The sequence below is a fragment of the Lithobates pipiens genome, unplaced genomic scaffold, assembly GCF_037356315.1.
Source record: "Lithobates pipiens isolate NorthernLeopardFrog02 unplaced genomic scaffold, aLitPip1_a1.2 Scaffold_25, whole genome shotgun sequence".
NCBI lineage: Eukaryota > Metazoa > Chordata > Amphibia > Anura > Ranidae > Lithobates > Lithobates pipiens.
This window is the reverse complement of record NW_027507787.1, coordinates 204956020-204982199: the sequence shown is the minus strand read 5'-3', so window position 1 is coordinate 204982199 and position 26180 is coordinate 204956020. Positions and strand designations below refer to the sequence as shown.

At 47.3% G+C, this 26180-nt stretch overlaps 2 protein-coding genes across 3 annotated transcripts in view; one reads left to right on the top strand and one right to left on the bottom strand.

The window, feature by feature from the left end:
- The window catches only part of SEC23IP (SEC23 interacting protein), a 60791-nt gene extending 51858 nt beyond the window's left edge, over positions 1-8933 (bottom strand). For both annotated transcript variants that reach the window (XM_077455466.1, XM_077455467.1), the window contains exons 1-2: positions 8749-8933; positions 2565-3085 (exon numbers count right to left, since the gene is read on the bottom strand). In XM_077455466.1, the coding sequence (XP_077311592.1) occupies positions 2565-3085; positions 8749-8878 (651 nt within the window). In that variant the 5' untranslated portion in view covers positions 8879-8933. The remainder of the gene's footprint in view (positions 1-2564; positions 3086-8748) is intronic.
- A 183-nt stretch (positions 8934-9116) lies between these two features.
- The window catches only part of MCMBP (minichromosome maintenance complex binding protein), a 37690-nt gene continuing 20626 nt past the window's right edge, over positions 9117-26180 (top strand). The window contains exons 1-3 of the mRNA XM_077455468.1: positions 9117-9305; positions 22098-22180; positions 24416-24556. Of these exons, the coding sequence (XP_077311594.1) occupies positions 9221-9305; positions 22098-22180; positions 24416-24556 (309 nt within the window). The 5' untranslated portion in view covers positions 9117-9220. The remainder of the gene's footprint in view (positions 9306-22097; positions 22181-24415; positions 24557-26180) is intronic.

Below are 26180 nucleotides of genomic sequence, written 5' to 3'. Positions count from 1 at the left end.
AGCACCCACATCCCTCAGTTCCTGTTGTGGCACTCGGTCACATCATTCATTCAGAGTTCTGTGAATGGGGGAACTACAACTACCATTAGCAGTCATTGCGGAATAACAGTTTATAGTTCTCAAAGACCTACCCAGGGAGCTGAGGAGCACTCTAGGTAGTTCATTAAATCTTCCCATCATGAACTGCCTGTCTGTACGAGATACGGGCAGACAGCTACACTAACAGTCTGCAGGAGCCCGAGATTGCACCTGCAATACGCTGATCATGGGTGCAAGGCTTTAAGGCTCAGAATGAAAAAATAAAATAAATGCACATTTTTTTACCTCCAAAAATGTGTGCATGTATTCATTTTTACAGGAGGCGAACTTATCTTTTAAAGGATAAGGATAAAGGATGTTCTTATAACCATAGTCATGAGACTACTACATACCTATGGCATCTCTAGGGGGCACAGTTAGGTTAGAAAACCCACAGATATGCTGGGAACACTTTGCCAAGCTCAGACATAAATGTCTTTGTAGTAAGCCAAGCTGGCCACAAATATTCATTCAGCAGGAGTGCGAGGTGAAGTTCCTGGAACGTTTGCAACTTTGGTTTGAAGTTTCTTAAAGGATATGTAAAGCTTTCTTTTTGTTAAAAAAAAATAAAACAACAAACATGTTATACTTACCTCCTCTGTGCAGTTGGTTTTGGACAGAGTGGCCCTGATCCTCCTTTTCTGGGGTCCCTCAGCAGCGCTCCTGGCTCCGCCTCTTCTCAAGTGCCCAGTTGGAGAGCCGCTCTCCCTCGGGGCACTCTCCCATGTCCTGCTGCTGCATCCAATGAGACAGACAGCAGGACTCAGCCCCACCCCCACACCTCATTGGATTTGACTGACAGCAGTGTGAGCCAATGGCTGCACTGCTATCAATCCATCCAATCAGGACCCGAGACACTGGCTGGAGCGCTTATCCCAGTCACTGGAAAGACAGGGTTTACGCAAGTAAAAAGGGGGGCTGCTGCATCACAGAGCAGCCCAGTTTCTCTACTTGTTGGATCCCTAGCCGGCGCTCCTGGCCCTTCCCTCCTGCCCCCATAGCTGCTTGCTATGGAGGCACCCAAGCCGAACCGTTACTTTGTGCATCCATCCAGACACAGAGCCACGCCTCGGCCCCGCCCCCTTTCTCTCTCTCTCCTCATTGGCTCACTGACAGCAGTTGGAGCCAATAGCTCACACTGCAGTGTCAGCCAATAAGGAGAAAGAGCCCCTCGGGCTTCATGGCTTTCGTGCAACAATCGCTGCATCATGATGGGGCTCAGGTATTAGAGGGGGCTGAGGCACACAGAAGGTTTTTTTTATTGTAAGGCATAGAATGAATTCAGATAAAAAAAACCTTCTGCCCTTGGAACCCCTAAAACTAGCACAATGTTGTCAGATATATGGCTCTTTGAAAAGAACACTGACCTGAAGATAAACAAGTGTGATATGCATGTGAAGATGGAACTCCTCAACTGGGCTTTCTCAAAGTTATTTCATTATTACTGGATAGCAAGACTTATGGACACCTGTCACTGTAGCTATACAGCAACTTTCCCCTAGGGGGCAGAACAGTTTGACTCCTATACAGTTCTCAACCCCTGAGCTATTCAAATATGAGCATGTGCACTCAACTTCTTTGGTTGACCATGGTGAGGCCTGTTCTGAGTGGAACCTGTCCCATTAAACCTCTGTATGGTCTTAGGCACGGTGTTGCAGCTCAGTTTCAGGGTCTTGGCAATCTTCTTATAGCCTAGGCCATCTTTATATAGAGCAACAATTCATTTTTTTCAGATCCTCAGATAGTTTTTACCATGAAGTGCCATATTGAACTTCCAGTGACCAGTATGAAAGACACCAAATTTAAATACACCTGCTCCCCATTCACACCTGAGACTTGTTAGTGTTACAAGCTCTCATGACACCGGGGAGGGAAAATGGTTATTTGGGCCCAATTTGGACATTTTCACTTAGGGCTGTACTCACTTTTGTTGCCAGCGGTTTACACATTAATGGCTGTGTGTTGAGTTATTTTGAGGGGACAGCAAATTTACACTGTTATACAAGCTGTACACTCACTACTTTACGTTGTAGCAAAGAGTAATTTATTCAGTGTTGTCACATGAAAAGATATAATAAAATATTTACAAAAATGTGAGGGGTGTACTCACTTTTGTGAGATACTAGAGAGATAGATAGATATTTTGGGAGTTTGAAGTAATTTTCTAGCAAATAAATAAGGATTTTAACTTGAAACCAACAAGTGTCAGATAAAGAATTATTGTTTAAGTAGTTAAACTTCCCTCATTTACACAAAAAGTTCATTCCTTTGAACTAAAGGACAAAACATTGTGGCTGAGGAATGTTGTGATACTTTTGTTTTTGTTTTTTGACAGCTGTCATCTTCAGCGGAGAATTCTCTGCATAGAAAGAATCAGGAAAATGCTTTGTGAAGATTGTGAGGGGAGAAAAGATCGCTATTCTCAAAGATTAATCGTGCAGCTCTACTATAAACACGGTCCTCCTGTGTGAGTACAAAGATCTTACCGGTGGCAGGGAGCCAGCTGAGTAAACATTTGGTGGAGCCAAAGGTGGCGTCTGGCTAGTTATCCCCATGGCAAGGTCCTGCTGGAGCTGAGGAGGGGTCAGGTAAGGATTAGCCCGGCTGCTCAGGGTATTGTGACGGTAGGGATTATAGCTAATCTGGGAGGGGCCAGTGGGAGGGGCAGAGAAGGTGCTCGGGGGAGGGCAGAAGGGGGCTCCACCCACTTCGCTAGGAGGTGGAGGAGTGTTGGAAGGGTATGGAGACATGGTCCTTGGAGGGGTAGTGTTCTGTCCATTGTGAATTGTGGAGGGTAGCGGCGCTGATGCTGGAGATCTGGAGAAAGCAGCAGGACTCGATGTTGAAGGTGCTGCGGACACGTGTGCCTGTCCAATACTGGCGAATGGATCATTCGAGGTGGTCAGACTCGTCGTCTGTGAAAAATAACTGAAGGTCTGTGGTGCACTGTGCAAACTGGATGTCTGTCCCAAGAAACTGTCCTCTTCCCCCACCTCTACCGACTCATCTGCAACAGAGAGACGAAGGTCAGAACAGCACAAGCAGCATGGACAACACTGTATATACCATGGTATGGCGCCCAGCGAATGCTCTATGCCAGTGATGGCCAACCTTGGCTCCCCCTGATGTTTTGGAACTACATTTCCTCATGATTCTCATGCACTCTGCAGTGTAGTTGAGCATCATGGTGCCAAGGTTCACCATCACTGGTCTATGGGGTTGATTTACTAACTGAAGTGTGAAAAATCTGGTGCAGCTGTGCATGGTAGCCAATCAGCTTCTAACTCCAGATTTTCTGAATTGAGATTTGACAAAAAACTTGGAAGCCGATTGGTTTCTTTGCAGAGCTGCGACAGATTTTTCACGCTCCAGTTTCAGTAAATCAACCCCTATATGTTATTATGCAATGTATATTCACCCATAGAGAAACCCAACCCACAATGTTACCAAGTGCCCGAGGAGCGTGTTCCCCACAGCATGCCGTACAATTACAGGGGACAGTGTGGTCTACAGATGTATAGTACACATTACAATTTGTATGAAGAATACAGTGTAATATAGATTGGGGGGGGGGGGGCAGTATACAAGAATAGTAAATATGTACAACTGTCTTCAATTATCAATCTATTTTTAAAAATAACAAACATGTTATACTTGGCTGCTCTGTGCAATGGTCTTGCACAGAGCAGCCTCGATCCTCCTTTTTTTGCACCCCCCCCCCACCACCTCTACTGACTCCTCCCCCCCAGCAGAGTGCTCGCTATGGGGCCACTCCAGCGGGCTTGATGCCAAGTATCTGCGTTTTTTTGTTTTTTTTGGCCCCGCCACCATTCCAGCCTAGGGCAGTGTGCCGGGGGGCCAGCAGCCTCCTGGGATACTTCCATCACATCTCCCAGGATCTGGCAGGCTTGGCATACAAAGCTGTCATTAGGTGGCCCTGGGACATCATCTGGAGCTGGTTGGTTTTAACACCAATAATAAGTGTTTTAGTATATCTGTTCAATAATGTGCAAAAACGTTCTATTGATCCTGCCAGAAATCCTGTGAGATGATAACTTCCTGTACTCACAGCCTGTGCTGCCCTCTTATCGATACCTGCCCAGATCACTCTCTGTAAACTGTAGAACACATCACCCCGTCCCCCCATTAAAATCAAGGGGGGGGGGGTGTTCCTTGGTGCCAACACACTATCAGTCCTACAGTGACAACACTGTCTCCATAGATACCGTGCAGCGAGTGTTGCCACCATAGGCCAGCACCCAATTCCTGGGGGGGGGGGGGGGGGGGGAAAGGCATAGATGATGGTGTGTACAGTGGTGTGAAAAAGTGTTTGCCCCCTTCCTCATTTCCTGTTCCTTTGCATGTTTGTCACACTTAAGTGTTTCGGAACATCAAACCAATTTAAACAATAGTCAAGGACAACACAAGTAAACACAAAATGCAATTTGTAAATTAAGGTGTTTATTATTAAAGGTGAAAAAAAATCCAAACCATCATGGCCCTGTGTGAAAAAGTGATTGCCCCCCTTGTTAAAACATACTATAACTGTGGTTGTCCACACCTGAGTTCAATTTCTATAGCCACACCCAGGCCTGATTATTGCCACACCTGTTCACAATCAAGGCATCACTTAAATAGGAGCTGCTTGACACAGTAAGGTCCACCAGAAGATCCTTAAAAGCTACACATCATGCCGAGACCCAAAGAAATTCAGGAACAATTGAGAAAGAAAGTAATTGAGATCTATCAGTCTGGAAAGGGTTATAAAGCCATTTCCAAAGCTTTGGGAATCCAGCGAACCACAGTGAGAGCCATTATCCACAAATGGCGAAGACATGGAACACTGGTGAACCTTCCCAGGAGTGGCCGGCCGCCCAAAATTACCCCAAGAGCGCAGCGATGACTCATCCAAGAGGTCACAAAAGACCCCACAACAACGTCCAAGGAACTGCAGGCCTCACTTGCCTCAGTTAAGGTCAGCGTTCATGCCTCCACCATCAGGAAAAGACTGGGCAAAAATGGCCTGCATGGCAGAGTTCCAAGGAGAAAACCACTGCTGAGCAAAAAGAACATCAAAGCTCGTCTCAATTTCTCCACAACACATCTTGATGATCCCCAAGACTTTTGGGACAACATCCTGTGGACCGATGAGACAAAAGTGGAACTCTTTGGAAGGTGTGTGTCCAAGTATATCTGGCGTAGAAGGAACACTGCATTTCATAAAAAGAACATTATACCAACAGTAAAATATGGTGGTGGTAGTGTGATGGTCTGGGGCTGTTTTGCTGCTTCAGGACCTGGGAGACTTGCCGTGATAAAAGGAACTATGAATTCTGCTGTCTACCAAGAGATCCTGAAGGAGAATGTCCGACCATCTGTTTGTGTACTCAAGCTGAAACGAACTTGGGTTCTGCAGCAGGACAATGATCCTAAACACACCAGCAAGTCCACCACCGAATGGCTGAAGAAAAACAAAATGAAGACTTTGGAGTGGCCTAGGCAAAGTCCTGACCTGAATCCTATTGAGATGTTGTGGTATGACCTTAAAAAGGCCGTTCATGCTCGAAAACCCTCTAATGTAACTGAATTAGGACAATTCTGCAAAGATGAGTGGGCCAAAATCCCTCCAGGACGCTGTAAAAGCCTCATTGCACGTTATCGCAAACGCTTGGTTGCAGTTGTTGCTGCTAAGGGTGGCCCAACCAGTTATTAGGTTTAGGGGGCAATCACTTTTTCACACAGGGCCATGATGGTTTGGATTTTTTTTCACCTTTAATAATAAACACCTTCATTTACAAATTGCATTTTGTGTTTACTTGTGTTGTCCTTGACTATTGTTTAAATTGGTTTGATGTTCCGAAACACTTAAGTGTGACAAACATGCAAAGGAACAGGAAATGAGGAAGGGGGCAAACACTTTTTCACACCACTGTATATATATTATATAGTGTGCACACGGGGGAGGGGGGGGCTGTATACATAGTGATATATATGGTTTACACAGGGAAACATTGGTTTATATCAGGGCTCGACAAAACCCGGGCGCCAGGTCGCATTTGCGACTAGAAATAGCGACCTCGCGCCTGGGGCAGCACAGCTGGGGGTATCCTGTCTCTGTGGACCCCCCCAGCGTGATCGCGTCGGGCCGTTCCGCCGGCGGCCGAAAATTTAGGCCGCGGCTTTGAGGCCTTCTGCGGTCCTATGATTCCTTCTGGAATCTAGCGCCCTCTTGTGGTCGCCATTGGTATGACAAACCAGCAATGCTAATAAAGCTTCCTCTGCCTGTTTTATATTACCTGCCTCTTCTTCCCTTTATTTAGAACCCCCTAAACATTATATATTTTTTATTCTAACACCCTAGAGAATAAAATGGTGGTTGTTGCAATACTGTCTGTCACACCGTATTTGTGCAGCGGACTTACAAACGCACTTTTGTTGGGAAAAATAATTTAGTTAATAAAAAAATAAGACAACAGTAAAGTTAGCCCAATTATTTTTTATATATATATTGTGAAAGATAATGTTACGCCGAATAAATTGATACCCAACATGTCACGCTTCAAAATTGCACCCGCTCATGGAATGGTGACAAACCTTTACCCTTTAAAATCTCCATAGGTGACGTTTAAAAAAATTCTACAGGTTGCAAGTTTTGAGTTACAGAGGAGGTCTGGGGCTAGAATTATTGCTCTCGCTCTACCGATCACGGCGCTACCTCCTATGTGTGGTTCGAACACCGATTTTTTATGCGGGCAGGACAGGGCGCGTTTAAAAATTATTATTTTTTTCTTCTTATTTTAACTTTTTTTTTTTTCCCACTGTTCTATTAAAAAAAATGTTGTGTCACTTTTATTCTTATTACAAGGAATGTAAAAATCCCTTGTAATAGAAAAAGCATGACAGGTCCTCTTAAATATGAGATCTGGGGTCAGAGAGACCTCGGATCTCATATTTACACTAAAATGCAATTGAAAAAAAAATTGTCATTTGAAAAAAATAAATAAATAAAATGTCCCTCTAAGAGCTATGGGCAATGACTTGGAGACGGGGGGGGGGGGGGCGGCGGCGCTGCTATCCTCCCCTCACTCGTCTCCATGTCAGGCCAGGGACAGGTCCGGATCGCCGTCACAGACCCGGCTCCTAACTTTTTAAGCTGGCTCCTAGATTCCAAGCAAATTTGTCAACCCCTGGTTTATATTATATAATAATATACACCATAATATGTATATTATATAAAAGGGGTGTACAGGGTGCTACAGGATTAAATAGGGTGTATACGGGGGGGGGGATATATTATATAGGGGTGTATACAGAGGGGTGGCGTATACAGAGAGGGGGGTTATATATTATATAGGGTTGTATACAGAGAGGGGGGTTATATATTATATAGGGTTGTATACAGAGAGGGGGGTTATATATTATATAGGGTTGTATACAGAGAAGGGGTTATATATTATATAGGGTTGTATACAGAGAGGGGGTTATATATTATATAGGGGTGTATACAGAGGAGGGGTGTATACAGAGGGGGTTGATGTATATATTATAGAGGGGTGCATACAGGGGGGTGTATACAGAGGGGAGGGTGGTGTATATATTATATAGGGGTGTATACAGTGGTGGAGGGGTGTAGTATATATTATATAGGGGTACAGTGTATATTATATAGGGGTGTATACAGTGGGGGAGGGGTGTAGTGTATTATATAGGGGTGTATACAGAGGGGGAGGGGTGTAGTGTATATTACATAGGTGTGTATACAGTGGGGGAGGGGTGTAGTGTATATTACACAGGGGTGTATACGGAGGGGTGTAGTATATATTATATAGGGATGTATACAGTGGGGGAGGGGTGGTGTATATATTATATAGGGGTGTATACAGAGGGGGAGGGGTGTAGTATATTTTATATAGGGGTGTATACAGAGGGGGAGGGGTGTAGTATATTTTATATAGGGGTGTATACAGTGGGGGGGAGGGGTGGTGTATATATTACATAGGGGTGTATACAGTGGGGGGAGGGGTGTGGTATATTATATAGGAGTGTATACAGTGGGGGGGAGGGGTGTGGTATATTTTATATAGGGGTGCATACAGAGGGGGAAGGTGGTGTGTATATATTATATAGGGGTGTATGCAGAGGGGGAGGGTGTAGTATATATTATATAAGGGTGTATACAGAGGGGGGAGGGGTAGTATATATGATATAGGGGTGTATACAGAGGGGGAGGGTGTAGTGTATATTATATAGGGGTGTATACAGTGGGGGGGGGGTGTAGTATATATTATATAGGGGTGTATACAGAGGGGGGAAGGGTGGTGTATATATTATATAGGGGTGTATACAGAGGGGGAGGGGTGTAGTATATAGAATATAGGGGTGTATACAGTGGGGGGGGGTGTAGTATATATTATATAGGGGTGTATACAGTGGGGGAGGGGTGGTGTATACATTATATAGGGGTGTATACAGTCGGGGGAGGGGTGGTGTATTATATAGGGGTGTATATATTATATAGGGGTGTATACAGTGGGGGGTGTAGTATATATAATATAGGGGTGTATACAGTGGGGGGGTTGAATATATTATATAGGGGTGTATACAGCGGGGGAGGGGTGTAGTATATATTATATAGGGGTGTATACAGAAGAAGATATACAGATTACATACCGGTGGGTACAGGTCCAGTGACAGGGAGGAAGGGGACGGTAAAGTTGAGCTCCCCGGTAGTGAAGAGAAGGTTATTATTCCCTCCTGTTGTGGCCCCCGGGGGTCCCCGGCTCCCTCTCTTATCCGCCATGTTGCTCTAACACAGAGACTCCACGTCTCCAGCCGGATCCGGCAAACTGACAGCACCTCGTCCAATCAGCACAAGTCTCAAAGTCTTTTTCCCCGCCCACTTACCCTTTTCAAGCCAATCGATGCAGTGGTATCGTCAGCTCAATCACCTGCTGTGCATGTGATTCCGTGGCGGATACGGTAGCCAACCGGAGGATGGCTGATCTGTCATGTGATTTTTTTCCTCTGCCATTCACAACATGGCTTCTGACGGACGGCTTCCGCCATGCAGCCTTTGCTCCGCCTTAGTTTTGATGACGACATTTTCCCGCCACTGGCTGAGTAGTGGGTTGTTGTGAGGAGGATGCTGCTGTCCGGAGGAGTCACGTGCGCGTCCGGTACCGGAGAATGGATTACAGAGCCGCTCCGCTGTGTTCAGCGACTGTACGGTGAGCAGGACCGAGACCGTCCTCTGTGACCGGGGCTCTTATTGTACCGTCTGTTCCCCGGCCTACTAAACCGGAGAGGATATCATAGTACATGTGCCGATCATTTCCGGTTGTATTCCGTGCCTCTGTCCGGTATATAAAGATCAGGGGGCGGAGGGGCGATTACAATACAAGTGGCAAATCGGGGCTGTGTACAGTGATGGAAACCCCTCCCCCTGTCACCCATTGTATAGTCCATAATGTATAGGGGGTTCAGGGGGTATCCATTGCCTCCTCCCTGCTACAACCCAGAGAAGGTCCTCGCCACCCCCCGACTCCAACCCGGAGAAGGTCCTCGCCACCCCCCGACTCCAACCCGGAGAAGGTCCTCGCCACCCCCCGACTCCAACCCGGAGAAGGTCCTCGCCACCCCCCCGACTCCAACCCGGAGAAGGTCCTCGCCACCCCCCCCGACTCCAACCCGGAGAAGGTCCTCGCCACCCCCCCCGACTCCAACCCGGAGAAGGTCCTCGCCACCCCCCCGACTCCAACCCGGAGAAGGTCCTCGCCACCCCCCCGACTCCAACCCGGAGAAGGTCCTCGCCACCCCCCGACTCCAACCCGGAGAAGGTCCTCGCCACCCCCCGACTCCAACCCTGAGAAGGTCCTCGCCACCCCCCCGACTCCAACCCGGAGAAGGTCCTCGCCACCCCCCCGACTCCAACCCGGAGAAGGTCCTCGCCACCCCCCCGACTCCAACCCGGAGAAGGTCCTCGCCACCCCCCCGACTCCACCGAGAAGGTCCTCGCCCCCCGACTCCAACCCGGAGAAGGTCCTCGCCACCCCCCCGACTCCAACCCGGAGAAGGTCCTCGCCACCCCCCCGACTCCAACCCGGAGAAGGTCCTCGCCACCCCCCCGACTCCAACCCGGAGAAGGTCCTCGCCACCCCCCCGACTCCAACCCGGAGAAGGTCCTCGCCACCCCCCCCGACTCCAACCCGGAGAAGGTCCTCGCCACCCCCCCCGACTCCAACCCGGAGAAGGTCCTCGCCACCCCCCCCGACTCCAACCCGGAGAAGGTCCTCGCCACCCCCCCCGACTCCAACCCGGAGAAGGTCCTCGCCACCCCCCCCCGACTCCAACCCGGAGAAGGTCCTCGCCACCCCCCCCGACTCCAACCCGGAGAAGGTCCTCGCCACCCCCCCCGACTCCAACCCGGAGAAGGTCCTCGCCACCCCCCCCGACTCCAACCCGGAGAAGGTCCTCGCCACCCCCCCCGACTCCAACCCGGAGAAGGTCCTCGCCACCCCCCCCCGACTCCAACCCGGAGAAGGTCCTCGCCACCCCCCCGACTCCAACCCGGAGAAGGTCCTCGCCACCCCCCCCCGACTCCAACCCGGAGAAGGTCCTCGCCACCCCCCCCGACTCCAACCCGGAGAAGGTCCTCGCCACCCCCCCGACTCCAACCCGGAGAAGGTCCTCGCCACCCCCCCCCCCGACTCCAACCCGGAGAAGGTCCTCGCCACCCCCCCCCCCCGACTCCAACCCGGAGAAGGTCCTCGCCACCCCCCCCCCGACTCCAACCCGGAGAAGGTCCTCGCCACCCCCCCCCCCCGACTCCAACCCGGAGAAGGTCCTCGCCACCCCCCCCCCCCGACTCCAACCCGGAGAAGGTCCTCGCCACCCCCCCCCCCCGACTCCAACCCGGAGAAGGTCCTCGCCACCCCCCCCCCCCCCGACTCCAACCCGGAGAAGGTCCTCGCCACCCCCCCCCCCCCCGACTCCAACCCGGAGAAGGTCCTCGCCACCCCCCCCCCCCGACTCCAACCCGGAGAAGGTCCTCGCCACCCCCCCCCCCCGACTCCAACCCGGAGAAGGTCCTCGCCACCCCCCCCCCCCGACTCCAACCCGGAGAAGGTCCTCGCCACCCCCCCCCCCCCGACTCCAACCCGGAGAAGGTCCTCCGCTACCCCCCCCCCCCCCCCCCGACTCCAACCCGGAGAAGGTCCTCGCCACCCCCCCCCCCCCCCGACTCCAACCCGGAGAAGGTCCTCGCCACCCCCCCCCCCCGACTCCAACCCGGAGAAGGTCCTCGCCACCCCCCCCCCCGACTCCAACCCGGAGAAGGTCCTCGCCACCCCCCCCCCCCCCCGACTGCAACCCGGAGAAGGTCCTCGCCACCCCCCCCCCCGACTCCAACCCGGAGAAGGTCCTCGCCACCCCCTAACCACAACCCGGAGAAGACCACAACCCATAGAAGGCCCCTGACTACAACCCTGAGAAGACTGACCCTCCACCCCTTCCCTGAGAAGACCCACCCCCCAGCTACAACCCTGAGAAGCCCCCCTCCATCCATGAGAAGCCCCGAACTACAACACTGAGAAGACCACCCTCACCCCCAATTACATCCCTGAGGAGCCTACCACAACCTTTAAGACCCCAACCCATAGAAGGCCCCTCAACTACAACCCTTAGATGACTGAGCCCCCTCCCAACTACAACCCAGAGAAGACCCCCCAACTAAATCACTGAGAAGCCCCCACCACAACCCTGAGAAGACCAAAACCCATAGAAGGGCCCCCCATCCCTGAGAAGCCCCCTCACTACAACCCTGAGAATACCAACTCCCAGCTATAACTATGAGAAGATCTACCCCATCCCTGAAAAGCCCCCCATCCCTGAGAAGCTTCCACCCCAACTACAACCCAGAGAAGCCCCCAAATACAACCATGAGAAGACCCCCGCTACAACCCATAGAAGGCCCCCTATTTGCCCCCAATTACAACCCTGGGAAGCCCCCCATCTCTGAGAAGACCCCCCAACCCAGAGTGTCCCCTAACTACAGCCCTGAGAAGCTCACCACCACTCCACGTGGTTGCGGAACAGCACCATTTACATGAATTGGCCACATTCTGGGTGGCACTGCCTGCTGAACAGGACAGGAGGTATATTTACTGCGGCAGGTGTGCAACCCGCTCCGACTGCTCTGATTAGTCAAGGGGGTGGTCAAAGCATGGCTTATCTGTTTTTTTTTACTGCTGCTAAACCCCCCCCCCCCCCCAAAAAATGACAGGAAAGATAACTAAGACACATTTTAAGCACTTAAGGACCAGGCCTCTTTTTCAGACTTGGTGCTTACATGTTTAAAACAGTTCTTTTTTGCTAGAAAATTACTTAGAACCCCCAAACATTTTATATTGTTTTTTTTCTAACACCCTAGAGAATAAAATGGCGGTCATTGAAATACTTTTTTTCACACCGTATTTGCGCAGCGGTCTTACAAGCGCACTTTTTTTTTTGGAAAAAATTCACTTTTTTGAATAAAAAAATAAGACAACAGTAAAATTAGCCCAATTTTTTTTTATATTGTGAAAGATAATGGTACGCCAAGTAAATTGATACCCAAGATGTTACGCTTCAAAATTGCGCCCGCTCATGGAATGGCGTCAAACTTTTAGCCTCAAAAATCTCCAGGTTGCATTTTTTGCGTTTCAGAGGAGGTCTAGGGCTAGAATTATTGCTCTCGCTCTACCGATCGTGGCGATACCTCACATGTGTGGTTTAACCACCGTTTTCATATGCGGGCGCTACTCACGTATGCGCTCGCTTCTGTGCGCAAGCTCGTCGTGACGGGGTGTTTTTAAAAAAACTTTTTTTTTTCTTATTTATTTTATTTATTTTTACACTGTTTAAAAAAAAATAAAAAAATAAAATGGATCACTTTTATTCGTATTACAAGGAATGTAAACATCCCTTGTAATAGAAAAAAGCATGACAGGTCCTCTTAAATATGAAATCTGGGGTCAAAAAGTCCTCAGAGCTCGTATTTTGGCTAAAATGCAACAAAGAAAAAAAAGAAGAAATTACATTTTAAAAAAATATACCTTTTATATGGGCGGAAGTGACGTTTTGACGTCGCTTCCGCCCTCCTATGGTATAGAGACGAGTGGGGGCCATCTTAGCCTCACTTGTCTCCATACCCAGCTAGGAAGAGGACCCGATCGCCTCCGCCGCTACCGACGGCTCCGGTAAGCGGCGGGAGGGGGGGTGGCACCTCTCCCGCCGCCAATAGCGGTGATCTCGCGGCGAATCCGCTGCGGAGACCACCGTTATCGTACAGCCGACCGCCCCCTGAAGAGATGGATATCTCGGTTGTGGCAGCAGCTGCTGCCGTTACCGAGATATCCCTCTTGAAAAATAGGACATACATCGGCGTGCGGGGGTCGGCAAGTGGTTAAATAAAATAAAAAAAACAAAACAATGGGTAACTTGCACCTGCATTGGTGTCTCAAAAACTCAGAACTATGCATAGAGTGGAATTGGGCCCCAAAATAGAACGATAGACAATTATTTTTTTCCCCATTTTGGATAAAGTAAGGGAGGGTCATGACCACTGTCAGATTTTAAATTTTTTTGCAATCTCTGTCCCATTTTGGAGATTTCACTTCCTGTCCCATAGCCAAACACAGGAAGTGAGACGGAATCCCGTGGGAACCCAAGTCACCAGAATTAGTGTCCCCATTGGAAGATTTCACCTTTATTGGGGTTTATGGGACAACCCCAAATTTTAGATTTTCTTTTAATTTCACTTTCATTTGTAATGGTAAACAGGACAAATAGCAATAAAGACAGCAATAAAAGCTGACAGATGTGCTAACCCATCTGCACTACACAAAAAAAAAAAAGTTTTACCTTTTGGATATAATTCAATCGCTTTTTAAATTTTCTCTTTTTTGTTTTCCTTTCTTTTCTTAACCCCCCCCCCCCCCCTCCTTTTTATTTCTCTGTGACAACTGGGTCCGAAAGCTCGGTGCATGCACAGCATGGTTTGATTCCTAAGGCTGCTTTCACACTGAATAAAAATCAGCCGTTAGCACTAAAGCGCCGCTCATCTTAGTGGCGCTCTTTAAGTGGTGCTATTGCGCCGCTTTTTGGGCGATAGCGGGGCGCTTTTTACGCCAAAAAAAAGAGTAAAAAGTCTATTAATTTCAATGGGTAGGGCATTTTGCAGGGGCTAAATACAACGCTCCCAACCCACCCCAAAGATGCTGTTTGCAGGACTTTTCGGAACGTCCCGCAAGCACACCGCCCAGATGTGAAAAGTGACACTGGAATGAGTGGGAGGCGGTTTTCAGGCGCTTAGCAAAGGCTAAAACCGGTTCCCGACCTGTATGTCCCCTTTAAATTTGCCGCCGTGCCATTGCTTGCGTGCCAGCCGGCTGGGACCTCTGAGTCCAGTTGCGGGTCCAGTGGACTTGATCACCGTGGGGATACCCGCGGTCGCCTGATCAGGAGCAGAGATCACTGATGTGACACCCCCCCACAGTTAGAAACATTCCGCAAGACATAACCCTTACATTGCCCCCTAGTGGTTAACCCCTTCACCGCTAGTGTCATTTACACAGGAATCGGTGCATTTTTATAGCACTGATTGCTGTATAAATGACAATGGTCCCAAAAATGTCTGTGTCCTCCGTAATGTCGCAATCACGATAAAAATCGCTGATCGCCTCCATTACTAGTAAAAAAAAAAAAAAAAAAAATATTCATAAAAATGCCATAAAACAATCCCTTATTTTGTAAACGCTATAACTTTTGTGCAATCCAATCAATACACGCTTATTGCGATGTGTTTTGAAATCTACCCCAGTGTGAAGCTGGTCTTGGTTGTGATTCCCACTAGTGTGCTTCATTTTGGCCGCAGCTTGGGTGTATGTGCAGTTTTTGGCCGCAGTCCCAATGAATTCTATTAGGTTGTGTGTTTTAGCCATTGTGGCAGACTGCCTTGCACCCCGCCCAGGTGCCTCCACCAAGATACAGCTTCCTCCTCTCTGGAGCCAGGAACAAGCTATTCTAGCTGAAAATTGCACCCAAGAACTAAACACAAGCTTGGGTGCAAACAGGAACTACTTTATTGCAAATTCATACAGCATTTATACCGCACAAAATCAGATAAGAGCTTAATCACCTTATCCTAAACAATGCAAACTTTAACCACTTGTGGACCGCCAACTGTACATTTACTGCGGCAGGGCAGCCGCTCTGCGCCATATCACATACCTAGTACGTGATCTGACACGTCTGGGGTGCGTGCCGCCGGTGACCCGCTTCTGCTGTGGTTCTCCACAGCGGGAGCCCAGCAGTGGGTCCCGCTGATTACACAGGTAAAATGACAATCTGCCTATGTAAACAAGGCAGATTGTTCTGTCAGTATTGATCCTGTTTTCTTTTAACCACTTGCTTACTGGGCACTTAAACCCCCCTCCTATCCAGACCAGCTTTCAGCGCTGATGCACTTTGAATGACAATTGCGTGGTCATACAAAACTACACAAATGATTTTTTTCTCATTATTTCCTCCCAAATAGAGCTTTCTTTTGGTGGTATTTGATCACCTGTGCGACTTTTTTTTTTTTTTTTGTAAATAGACCGAATAAAAAAAAAATTGTTCCATTTTAAAATGGGTAATTTTTGTCTGTCATTGATGGGCACTGATGAGTGGCAGTGATGGGCAGCACTTCTAGGTGGCATTGATAGGTGGCACTTGTAGGCACTTTCAGATGAGCCGGTGATCGGTTTTTTGTTTCTCCTCCACTGTCAGCGTGAGAAGAAAAAAAACTATCACCGAGCTTTTGTTTTGATCATGTGATCAGCTGTCATTGGCAGATGGCTAATCACATGGTAAGGGGCCGGGACCAGCCCCTTACTCGGATTGGTGATCACCCGAGTCCGTGACCCATGATCATGGCACTGTCATTTGGCCATAGCGCGCATGTCAAGTGGTTAAGCAGAAACGCAGATCTTTGCCTTCTCCTAGCAAAAGCATCCCCCACACAGTGAGTAAGCACAACCTAGGGCAGTGATGGCGAACCTTGGCACCTCAGATCTTTTGACTACATTTCCCATGATGCTCGGCTATACTGCATAGTGTATGACCATCATGGGAAATGTAGTTCCAAAACATCTGGGTTGCCAAGGTTCGCATTCACTGACCTAGGCACACAGTTAACCCTTTGATCCCCTCTGATGTTACCCCTTCCCTGCCAGTGTCATTAGTACAGTGACTGTGCATATTTTTTTTTAGCACTGATCTCTGTATTAGTGTCACTGGTCCCCAAAAGTGTCAGGTGTCCATTTTTGTCCGCTGCAATATCGCAGTCCTGCTGTAAGCCGCTGATTGGTGCCATTACTAGTAAAACAAATAACGTTTGTAGACACAATAACGTTTGCGCAAACCAATCAATATACGCTTATTAGCATTTTTTATTTTCACCAAAATTATGTAGTAGAATACATACCTAAACGCAGTGAAGAAATTAGATTTTTTTTTTTTTTTTACAATTTTATTATTGGATATGTTTTATAGCAGCAAGTAAAATAAATTGTTCTTTTTTTTTTTTTTTTTTTTTTTACGCTATTAACAAAAAAAAATAACTAAAAACTGCATAGGTGATCAACTACCACCAAAAGAAAGTTCTATTTGTGGGAATTTTTTATTTTATTTGGGTACAGCATCGCACGACCGCACAATTGCCAGTTAAAGTAACATGGCTGTATTGCAAAAATGGCCTGGCCATGGGGGGGGGGGGGGTAAACTTTCCGGAGGTCAAGGTGTTAAACAGTGATCTAATTTTACCAGTAAGAGAATCGGCAGCCAGGCACCTGAACAAGCCTTGATTAATCGTGGAGTGCAGCCCAGACAGCCTGGCACACAAGCTACATTACATTACACATCCTGTCTTTTGGCTTTCGCTTGTGTAATCTGTCCACCGGAAGAGGCAAAGCTCATACAATGTTCCAGCAGTCTGCGGAATGAATTCATCTTTATAGGTTTCTGGAGGGATCTTGTTGATGATTTTTGTCCCAAGACAAAAGAAGCCTCTCTAACCCAGTCTGCAGGAGGGCCACCGTATTTCCTCTGACCATAAACCTGTACAAGATTAATATTGCTCCTTCCCATCCACTCCAGAAGGGAAGCTTTTGTCTTTATTCAGAGAATGAATCCAAGCGTCGCTCTGTTGTCATTAGAGAATGATCTGCTCTCTCCTTGGAATCGGAGGCTGAACTGAGCTCTTTACAATGGTCCAATCGGGAGAAGTCAAAATCGCCAGTCTCCTCAATAATCAGCGAGTAGAAGGCTAGTCCCCTAGAAAAGCCCCTGTCCTGATTGGGTCTGTCACAGCCAATTGTTTTCTGAAACCGGGCAAAAGATGCCGGATTTTTGGTGTACTTTCAGAAAATGGGGCAAAAACTCACAACCTAATAGAAGTCCATGGGACAGGAGCTAAAAAAAATAAAATAAACCACAGCTACACCAGAGCTGGGGTCAGAACACGACACACCAGTGTGATCCTGTCCATAACCCTTATGCTATCGCCGAAGACGAGCTATAAAATCGCCTTTTGTTTTCTATATGTGGATTGCGTAATCTTCTTTCAGAGGCCGTTGGCAGTTATTTTTTTTGAAATGACGTACAGCTTTGCTTAGTTAAAGCGGAACTGAACCCTTCTATCCTTTTCAGCCAAGGAAGCTGCAATCTTAGTCTGTTTGATCTGCAACTGCCATGGTGATCAGTTATGACACCAGACATTTGAAGCTTTGACAGTTTGGTTGAGCACACAAGGAAATGTGACAGTTATCATTCCAGGAATGTAACGTGTTTTGTTTTTTTTCCTCACCACTTCCCGCCTAATGATGTTGACTGAGTGGGGATATCTGATTCCTGCAGCAATAGGCATCATTTAGATATCATCTTTTAGAGCTGGCGATTCCCGGCACTGTAAGAAATTTTAGAGGCTGTTCAGCCGCTTGATCGTTATTACAGGCAGTGGGAGGGGACGTACCTCCCGCCACCCTCCGGTGCTTCTCCCGACTTGCCCGTATGATCGGTGAGAAGGAATCAGTCCATGCCGGAAGTTTATCATAGAGAATTTGGTGGGCCAGGTGGCCTCCCGGGATCTCTGTGATCGTTCAGAGGCCAGGCGCAGTCTTATGATGTCACGCCTGGCCTCGGTAAAGAGGACCTGTCCCACACGATTCCTATTACAAGGGATGTTTACATTCCTTGTAATCAGGGCTTTTTTTTCAGCAGGAACTAGGGGGAACTCAGTTCCACCACCTCTGGCTCAGGTCTTCTGCTCCCTGCTCAACACTATCACTGGGTAACACTGAAGTCCAGCATCTGCGTTTACAAGTGATAGCTTATCTCCCAGTAGCTCCCACAGGTTAGCTCTCCTTTGCAGATCCCACTGAGTGCTGGACAGGGACAAGGGAGACACAGAACAGGTGCCCAGGGTTCAGTGCAGTCATGGGCAGGAGAGGGTGCATGGTAGGCTGCACCCTCTGTGGTCCCCATTTTTTCCCTGGTGACCAGTTGTTGATGCTCCTACTGCATAATCTCCCTTGCAAGTGACTGTAGTATAGTATTCTGGGAGCTACTACAGCCGGATAGGTGTTTCAGCTTAATACTGCAACAAAGGTAAGATATATGACAGATGGAGCTTTTAAGAAGGGAGAAGGGGGCAGTGGAGGAAGGGGGTTGTATGCAAAGGAAAGAGCTACTATTAGATGCCATTTGGCAGGTATGTGTGTGGCGGACATGGTTGAGTTCCTGCGCCTATTCTCTGAGAAAAAAAGCCCTGCTTGTAATAAGAATAAAAGTGATAAAAAAAAGTAAAAAGTGTCTATCGGGATGGGTTTGATTTAAATAGCTAGTAAAAAGGCTTGATTTAAATCAACTGGATTTAAAGCGGAGTTCCGGTGGGAAAATAAATTAAGTCAGCAGCTATAAAAGGTCTAGCTGCTGACTTAATAATCGGACCCTCACCTGTCCCACAATCCAGCGATGCAGGCATACGAAGCCTCACTCCTCTACCCCCCTCAAGGCACCAGCATTCTTACTGTGGGTGCCTGGTGCGACTTCATCTTCCTTCCAGTGCCGTGGGAGCTGTATGTCTCTAAAAAGAGGGTATCCGCTCCCCCCCCAAAAAAAAGTGCCAAATGTGGCATGTCAGGGGGTCACCTTCACTTAAAGCGGAAAGTTCCATTTTTGGGTGGAACTATGCTTTAAATCATAATTTTAAAGAGCAACTGTCACCTCTGTCCTGCAGCAGCTCCACTGACACGCTTTTCCAGAAAGCATTCGTGCACATATACTCATCTGCCTGCATCACGGCGCTCCAGCCACGACAGCGCTGTCTCAGGATCCTCAAAAAAGTGGGCCCGATTTGTTCCTTCCACACGCAGGCGAGCAGGAAATAGCATGGCATACTTTGTTTTTGATGCGCAGGCGTCTTTTCACTTCCATAAAACTTTTGCGTTTTTTCTGGACTTCAGAGGAAAAATCGGGGAAGACTGCTACGGTTTTGTTTTCAAAAGGGATATTCCCCTTTTCCCTGCTGAGACGAAAAATGGTGTCTCTATCCCTGAAATTTAGGAACTTGGCAATAAGTGCGGGGAGGCGCCCCCGGTGGGGGAGGCTTACCCGACAGCCTATGTGCGCGTTCCACCGCAAACATGGGGGAGAATGAGTCCCTTCCATATGTGTCCCAAGTAACTTTTCCAAATAAGTCGGGGGCGTCTCTGCCCTTCACCCCTTCAGACAGGCCTATGAAGCGCAGGTTACATCTGCGAATCCTGTTCTCAATATCATCCTGCTTCTGAAGGATTTGATTCACTTGGTGCTGCATGGCCTCCGAGGAGATCTGCAGGGGGGGGAGGGAGTCCTCAACATTACTCAGGTGGGTTTCAACTTCAGTAACCCTATCTCTTAGTTTCTGAAAGTCTTGCCTAACCAGCGATATATCTACCTTTACCTCTTCAATCCTGGCTGTAAGGTTGGTCTGGCAGTTCGTAACCGCTTCCTGGCAAGCTGTAATAGCATCGAGGAGCCTAGTTGTGTCTGCGCTCCGCGCGTCCTCCTCCCCCTGCATGGCGGCGCCATCTTGGTCTGCGGGGCCTGCTTCATCATGTCGGAATTGTGACAGTCTGGCGGCTGCTGCGTTGTTCCGTTTCATTGGCGACATGCTCTGTGGTTGCCCGGAGCGGAGCGGTCACAACGGAGTCCTATCTCATGCCGCTCCAGGCCACGCCCCCCACATATTGAAGGCTGAATTAAAGAAATATATAGACATGTGGAGGCAGCTTTAGGCAGACCTGATTGGACCATCCATCACCCTCTATGGAGTGGCGGGTGTCAATGGACATGTGTGTTGCAGGGTAGAGTTGATTTAAATCATGATTAAGTGGCAGTTCACACCAGACTCAGTTCCGTTCAGTTCTGTGCGTTTTTGTATTGTATGTATTCCAATGGCTCTAGTTCACTCCATGTAGTCAGTTTCCGGTGCAGAAAAAACTGAACTGCATCTGGTGTGAACTGGCCCATAAATCACTAGTAAAAGGCTTGATTTAAATCAACTCGACTTAAATCATAATTTTTAAAGCGACTGTCATCTCTGTCCCGCGGCGGCTCCTCCTCTAACCTGCTGTTGACTCACCGACAGTTCCATTCACTTTAATGGGAAGGCTGGTGATGCAGCAATGACGCAACAAGGTGAGGGATGTGGCGGCAGCAGGTGAGTGGATGCCCGCTAACAGGAGCTGCCATGATGGATCAGAAATGACAGGTTTAAATGTAAGAAGTTATTCTTGCTGGTTGTTAGAATCTTTATTTGCCAACAAAATGAAGGTTTCCTGTTTAGAATAATAAGCTGTCAGGTTAGTTAAATAGTGATATTAGAACTTATTTAATCATACAGTTTGAAATGTACATAGATTTGCAAAACTATCGGATAAAGGGATGTTCCTGAACGTTGTATTATCTCATGGTTACTGTGAAATTGTGTGAATGCGTCAATGCAGTGCATGTTATCTCAGCTTGCAGAGCTTGGATTCATTGAATGAGTTTACCAAAAGAAGTATGCAGAATATACAGCCTCACGCTACATAACTAAGCTCAGTTTCATGCTGAATAAATGCACTTAATGAACGTGTCTTAAATAGAAAACAATCTTTTAGATAAAATGTTTTTGGAGTAAAAAAAACTTAAAATAAATTTGATTTAAAAAAAATCTGATTTAAATCAAAAAAATCTGTTTTGGATTTTTTTTTTTTATCATTAATTTATATCCACTCTGGCTGGTGCCAAGTTTACACCCCCCAGGATCACTGCAGGTGTAGAGAAAAACTGTGTAAGAGAATATGGAGGAGAGATGAGATCTGGGAATCAGGCTAAAGATCAGGGCAAGCAACAGATGAGCGAATCCAAGAGAACCATTGTCTATCATGGCCTAGGATTTTGCTGGTTTAGAAAAACAGATGTGAGGAATTGCCGTGAACGTTGCAATGACCACCATTTTATTCCCTGGGGATGTGTGTATATATATATATATATATATATATATATATATATATATATATATATATTAATTTGTTTCCAGACACCCTAGAGAATAATATGGCAGTCGTTGCAATACTTTGTGTCACACCGTATTTGCACAGCAGTCTTACAAAACGCAAAGAAAGATGATTTTTACATGTAGGAGCGAAGTGTCAGAATTGGCCGGGGTAGCAAGTGTTAAGCTAATAAATTGATGGGTTTAGTTCCACTTTTGACAGTTTTCTGCCAGGAAGCTTAGTTATTTCCCGCATTGTGTGGGACTTTTCTAAGCTGGCAACATTTTATAGAAAATGTGTAAGGGGAGCAATGCTGTTCCATGCTGGAGACTTTCTATAGCTGTATGGGATGGGGCTGTTCCAGTTTGGAGGCACTATATATGCAGAGGAACAATGATTTTCATACATTGTGTATTTCAGAGGAGAGTGGGGCTCTTCCAGGCTGGGAACAGAAGGTGACAAATTATTTCCAAGAGAAGATACAGGAGAACCAGTCATGCTGGGTAAGTTATGGCACATGTATGTTGTGTTAGTAATGTGTGCTGAGCATAAGAACACCATCTGCTAGACTGATAGTCCTGGTGGGCATTATACTGACTACAATTCTCCATGGTATATGTTTGAAAAGCACACCAAGGCATAGACTGGCATTAGTGTGTAATAGAGAACCACCATACGGGGTAGTCGGTCTCCTGGGTCATGTAGGGTTCCTGGCACTCTTGTTGGCTGCTCAACTTTCTTAGAAACTGCTGCCTCGGAGGGGAAGGCAGGACTGAGCGCCACTGAAATAGACAGAGCCAAGTGTACTATGTGCTCGGCTCCACTTAGTCATGCCCAGTCCCGCCTCCTAGCATTTACCTCCCCCATAGGAGCCGGGCCAAGGGGCGGGACTGCGAGAGGAGCCGAGTACAGAGGACATCCGTCTCTGTCTATCTCGGCGGCACTCGTTCCCTCCTAAATTACCAGTAACAATTTAAAACCGATCATGCTGCAATTTTGGGCAAGGCTGCAGATGGACACTGCTGGGCAAGGCTGCAATGATGGGCAAGGCTGCAGATGGAGGCTGATAAAGCTGCATTGATGGGCCTTTTTAAAATGTAAGTTTTTTTTTTTTTCCCTTAAACTTCCCTCCTTGGGGCGCGTGTTATACGCTGATAAATACTATAATTAAAAAATAATTAAAAATTACAAGAGCAAGGTTTTCCACTGTTAGGCAGTGGAAGGCATGGTCAGCATATTTTTGATACAGTAAAAAAGAAAAATGATTTATCAGTCTGGTGTCTGTTTTAGGCAGGACAAAATAAAATGTGCACTATTGTTTCTGGGCTGTACTTGGAGGTACAAACAACTAACATACATATAAGTGGCATATCTGCAATCGTCAGTGAAGGGGGTTTTAAAGGTACTCCAGGTACATGACAGACCAGCAAATGGTTAATACTGCAGACTACCGAAAGCCCCCTATACCGAGCGACACCTTAAAATCAACACGATGCACAAAGCAAGATCAAAGAAAATGCCTACTTTATTGGGTGTGTACACAGCTTATATTTATTTGGTTCAGCTTTACCAATCACAATGGGGGGGGAGTGGTTAGTAAAGGGATATAGTAATCGTGAATATAATTAAACAAGTCCAGCGATATGGTTTATACAAGTCGGTGACCCTCTAAGATACCTCATCGTGAGTTAAAACAGGTCAACAGGCCATCTGGTTATGAATCATAAGTCTTGCATCTTGTCTCAGGCAGACAAACCCACAATGATTGAGAAAATATATATTTACATTTAAAGAGGGATTCCACCAAACAAAAAAATATTAAAAGCCAGCAGCTATAAATACTACAGCTGCTGACTTTTAATAAATGGACACTCACCTGTCCCGGGTTCCAGCGAGGCCGATCGATCGCTCGGCTCTCGGCTGCTGCCGCCACCATTCTAGGTGAGGGAATCGGGAAGTGAAGCGAATCGGCTTCAGTTCCCGGTTCCCTACTGCGCATGCGCGAGCTGCGCCGCGCAATAGGAAATCTCCGCGCTGTCACTGGGACCCGTGTGTGTCCCAGCAGACAGCGCGGCAGGACAGGAAATGGCGTAGACTCCCACGGGAGTCTATGCCCGGAAGTGGGTGAAAATACCTGTCTTTGACAGGTATCTCCACCCCCCTCCCCCCTGAAAGGTGTCAATTGTGACACCGGAGGGGGGGGGTTCCGATCAGCGGAGGTTCCACTTTAGGGTGGAATCCCGCTTTAAGCCATACTTGTATACTGTTTTGGGCATATTACTACAGTCAGGAGAAGAATTTATTTTTGGTTCTTTGGTGGTAAATTATGATGCTAGCAAGAAATATACAACTAAATGAAGAAAAGTTGTGTTTTATTTATTAATTTTTTTATAATTTTGATAATTATCCTTTGATAATAAAAACAAAAAAATAAATCAGGAGCTATCCTTTACTACCAGCAGAAAGCCCAGTTTGTCCTGACAAAAACAAGGTATAATACACCTGTATGCCCAAAGTAGTTGTGGTGATATGTACAGTTTTACCAACGTGTCAAAGTTGCAAAATTGTGCTTGGCCGTTACGATTTGTTTTTACACTTAGGCACGAAGGGGTAAGGAGTATGTTAATTTCTGGGGTGACACTGAAGGTATTCTCCTGCCACAAATAACCAGGTGCAGTCAAAGCTGCGTTGGCTGTGCAGGCTGAAGCCACTTTGTGATTTGATGTCTTTTCTTGTAGGTCCCCAGTCTGAACGATGTCCCCCTGCACTACCTGAAACCCAACAGCCTGGTGCGATTCCGCTGTATGGTGCAGGATATGTTCGATCCGGAGTATTACATGGGAGTCTATGAGACGGTGGACCGCAGCAACAATACAAGGGTGAGTTATAGCCACATGGAAGAGGTGGTTTAACTACTTAAGGACCAGACCTATTTTTTATTTTTATTTTTTTGTTAAAATCATTTTTTATTTTGCTTGGAACACCCAAACATGCTCATGCATTTGCAGTGTAGATGAACATCATTAGAAATGTAGTTCCAAAACATCTGGGGTGCCAAGGTTTGCCATCTCTGGCCTAGAGAATAAAATAGCGGTTGTTACAATACTGTCACACCGTATTTGCGCAGGAGTCTTACAAGAGCATTTTTTTTTTTTTTAAATGCACCTTTTTTGAATCAAATAAGACAGCAGTAAGGCCCCTTTCACACTTGTGCGAATTTAAAGGTGCGCAATTTTGCCACGATTTCCGGGAATGCTTGTGTAACTTGCATCAAAGTCGGACCAAAGTAGTGCAGGGACTACTTTGAAGTCAGCACTAATATGAATGGTTGTCATTGGAAATCATGGGAAACGACTTGTCATGCGACTTTGCAGTCTCGAGTAGCAGGAAAAATTGTACAAGTGTGAAAGGGGCCTAAAGTTAGCCTATTTTTTTTTTCTATATTGTGAGAGATAATGTTACGCCAAGTAAATTGAAGCACAACATGTCATGCTTCAAAATTGCACCCACTAGTGGAATGGCGACAAACTTGATCCTTAAAAATCTCCATAGCTGACTATTGAAAAATGTTTCCCCTTTAAGACCATTGGGAGGAAGTGCCATTATGGTAGCTGAGTGGGGGCCATCATTCCCTCACTTAATCCATGTCTCGCAGGGTAAAGGACTCGATCTTCTCCGCTGCTCTAGCAAGCCGTGGAAACCGTCTGGGAGTGGCAGGGGGGCCCTCTCCTGCCACAGATCACAAGTGCTCTCGTGGCAAATCCGGCAGAGACCACTTTTATCTGAAAGTGAACCGCCTGCTTTTTAAAAAGATACCGGGGTTATGGCAGCTATCTGAGCCATAACAACGGTATTCAACGTCAAACAGCTGACGTATTATGATGGCGGGCAATCCGTAAGTGGTCAGAGCGGAGCTCCACCCAAAAGGGGAAGCTCCACCTGTTCCCCCTCCCTTGCCCCCCCCCTTTTTTTGGGGGGGGGCGGCGGCCAGGTACCTGCTCCCACTTTCGGGTAAGATTGCCTCTATCTGCATTTCCTGCCCCTCCTCCTTCCCCCGTTGCCTTCTGAGACACACACAGGTCCCAGAAGACGGCAGGACAATTCAGGAAGCAAAACACTACCCGCGCATGCGCAGTAGTAACCCGGCTGTGAAGCCTGTAGGCTTCACTACCAATTTCCCTTACAATGCTGCCACCCGTGCCCACAGCCGACTGACGAATTGGCTTGGGTTGCCGACATCGCGGCATCCTTGGACAGGTAGAGTATCCTTTTATATTAAAAGTCAGCAGCAGACTGAAGCTCCTCTTTATTTTAAAACACCTTTCTAAGACATAAATTTTGTATGTGAAGGAACCAGGAATAAAACATTCCACCCTATAAATTAGTTTGGTCACTCTACATCTGCAGTGTTTCATTCTACATCTTTTCTGACCAGAGTGTGTTCATCAGGAATAAGGATGAGCTCCGGCGTGTTCGCAGGGCCCACCAGAAAGTCTGCGCTGC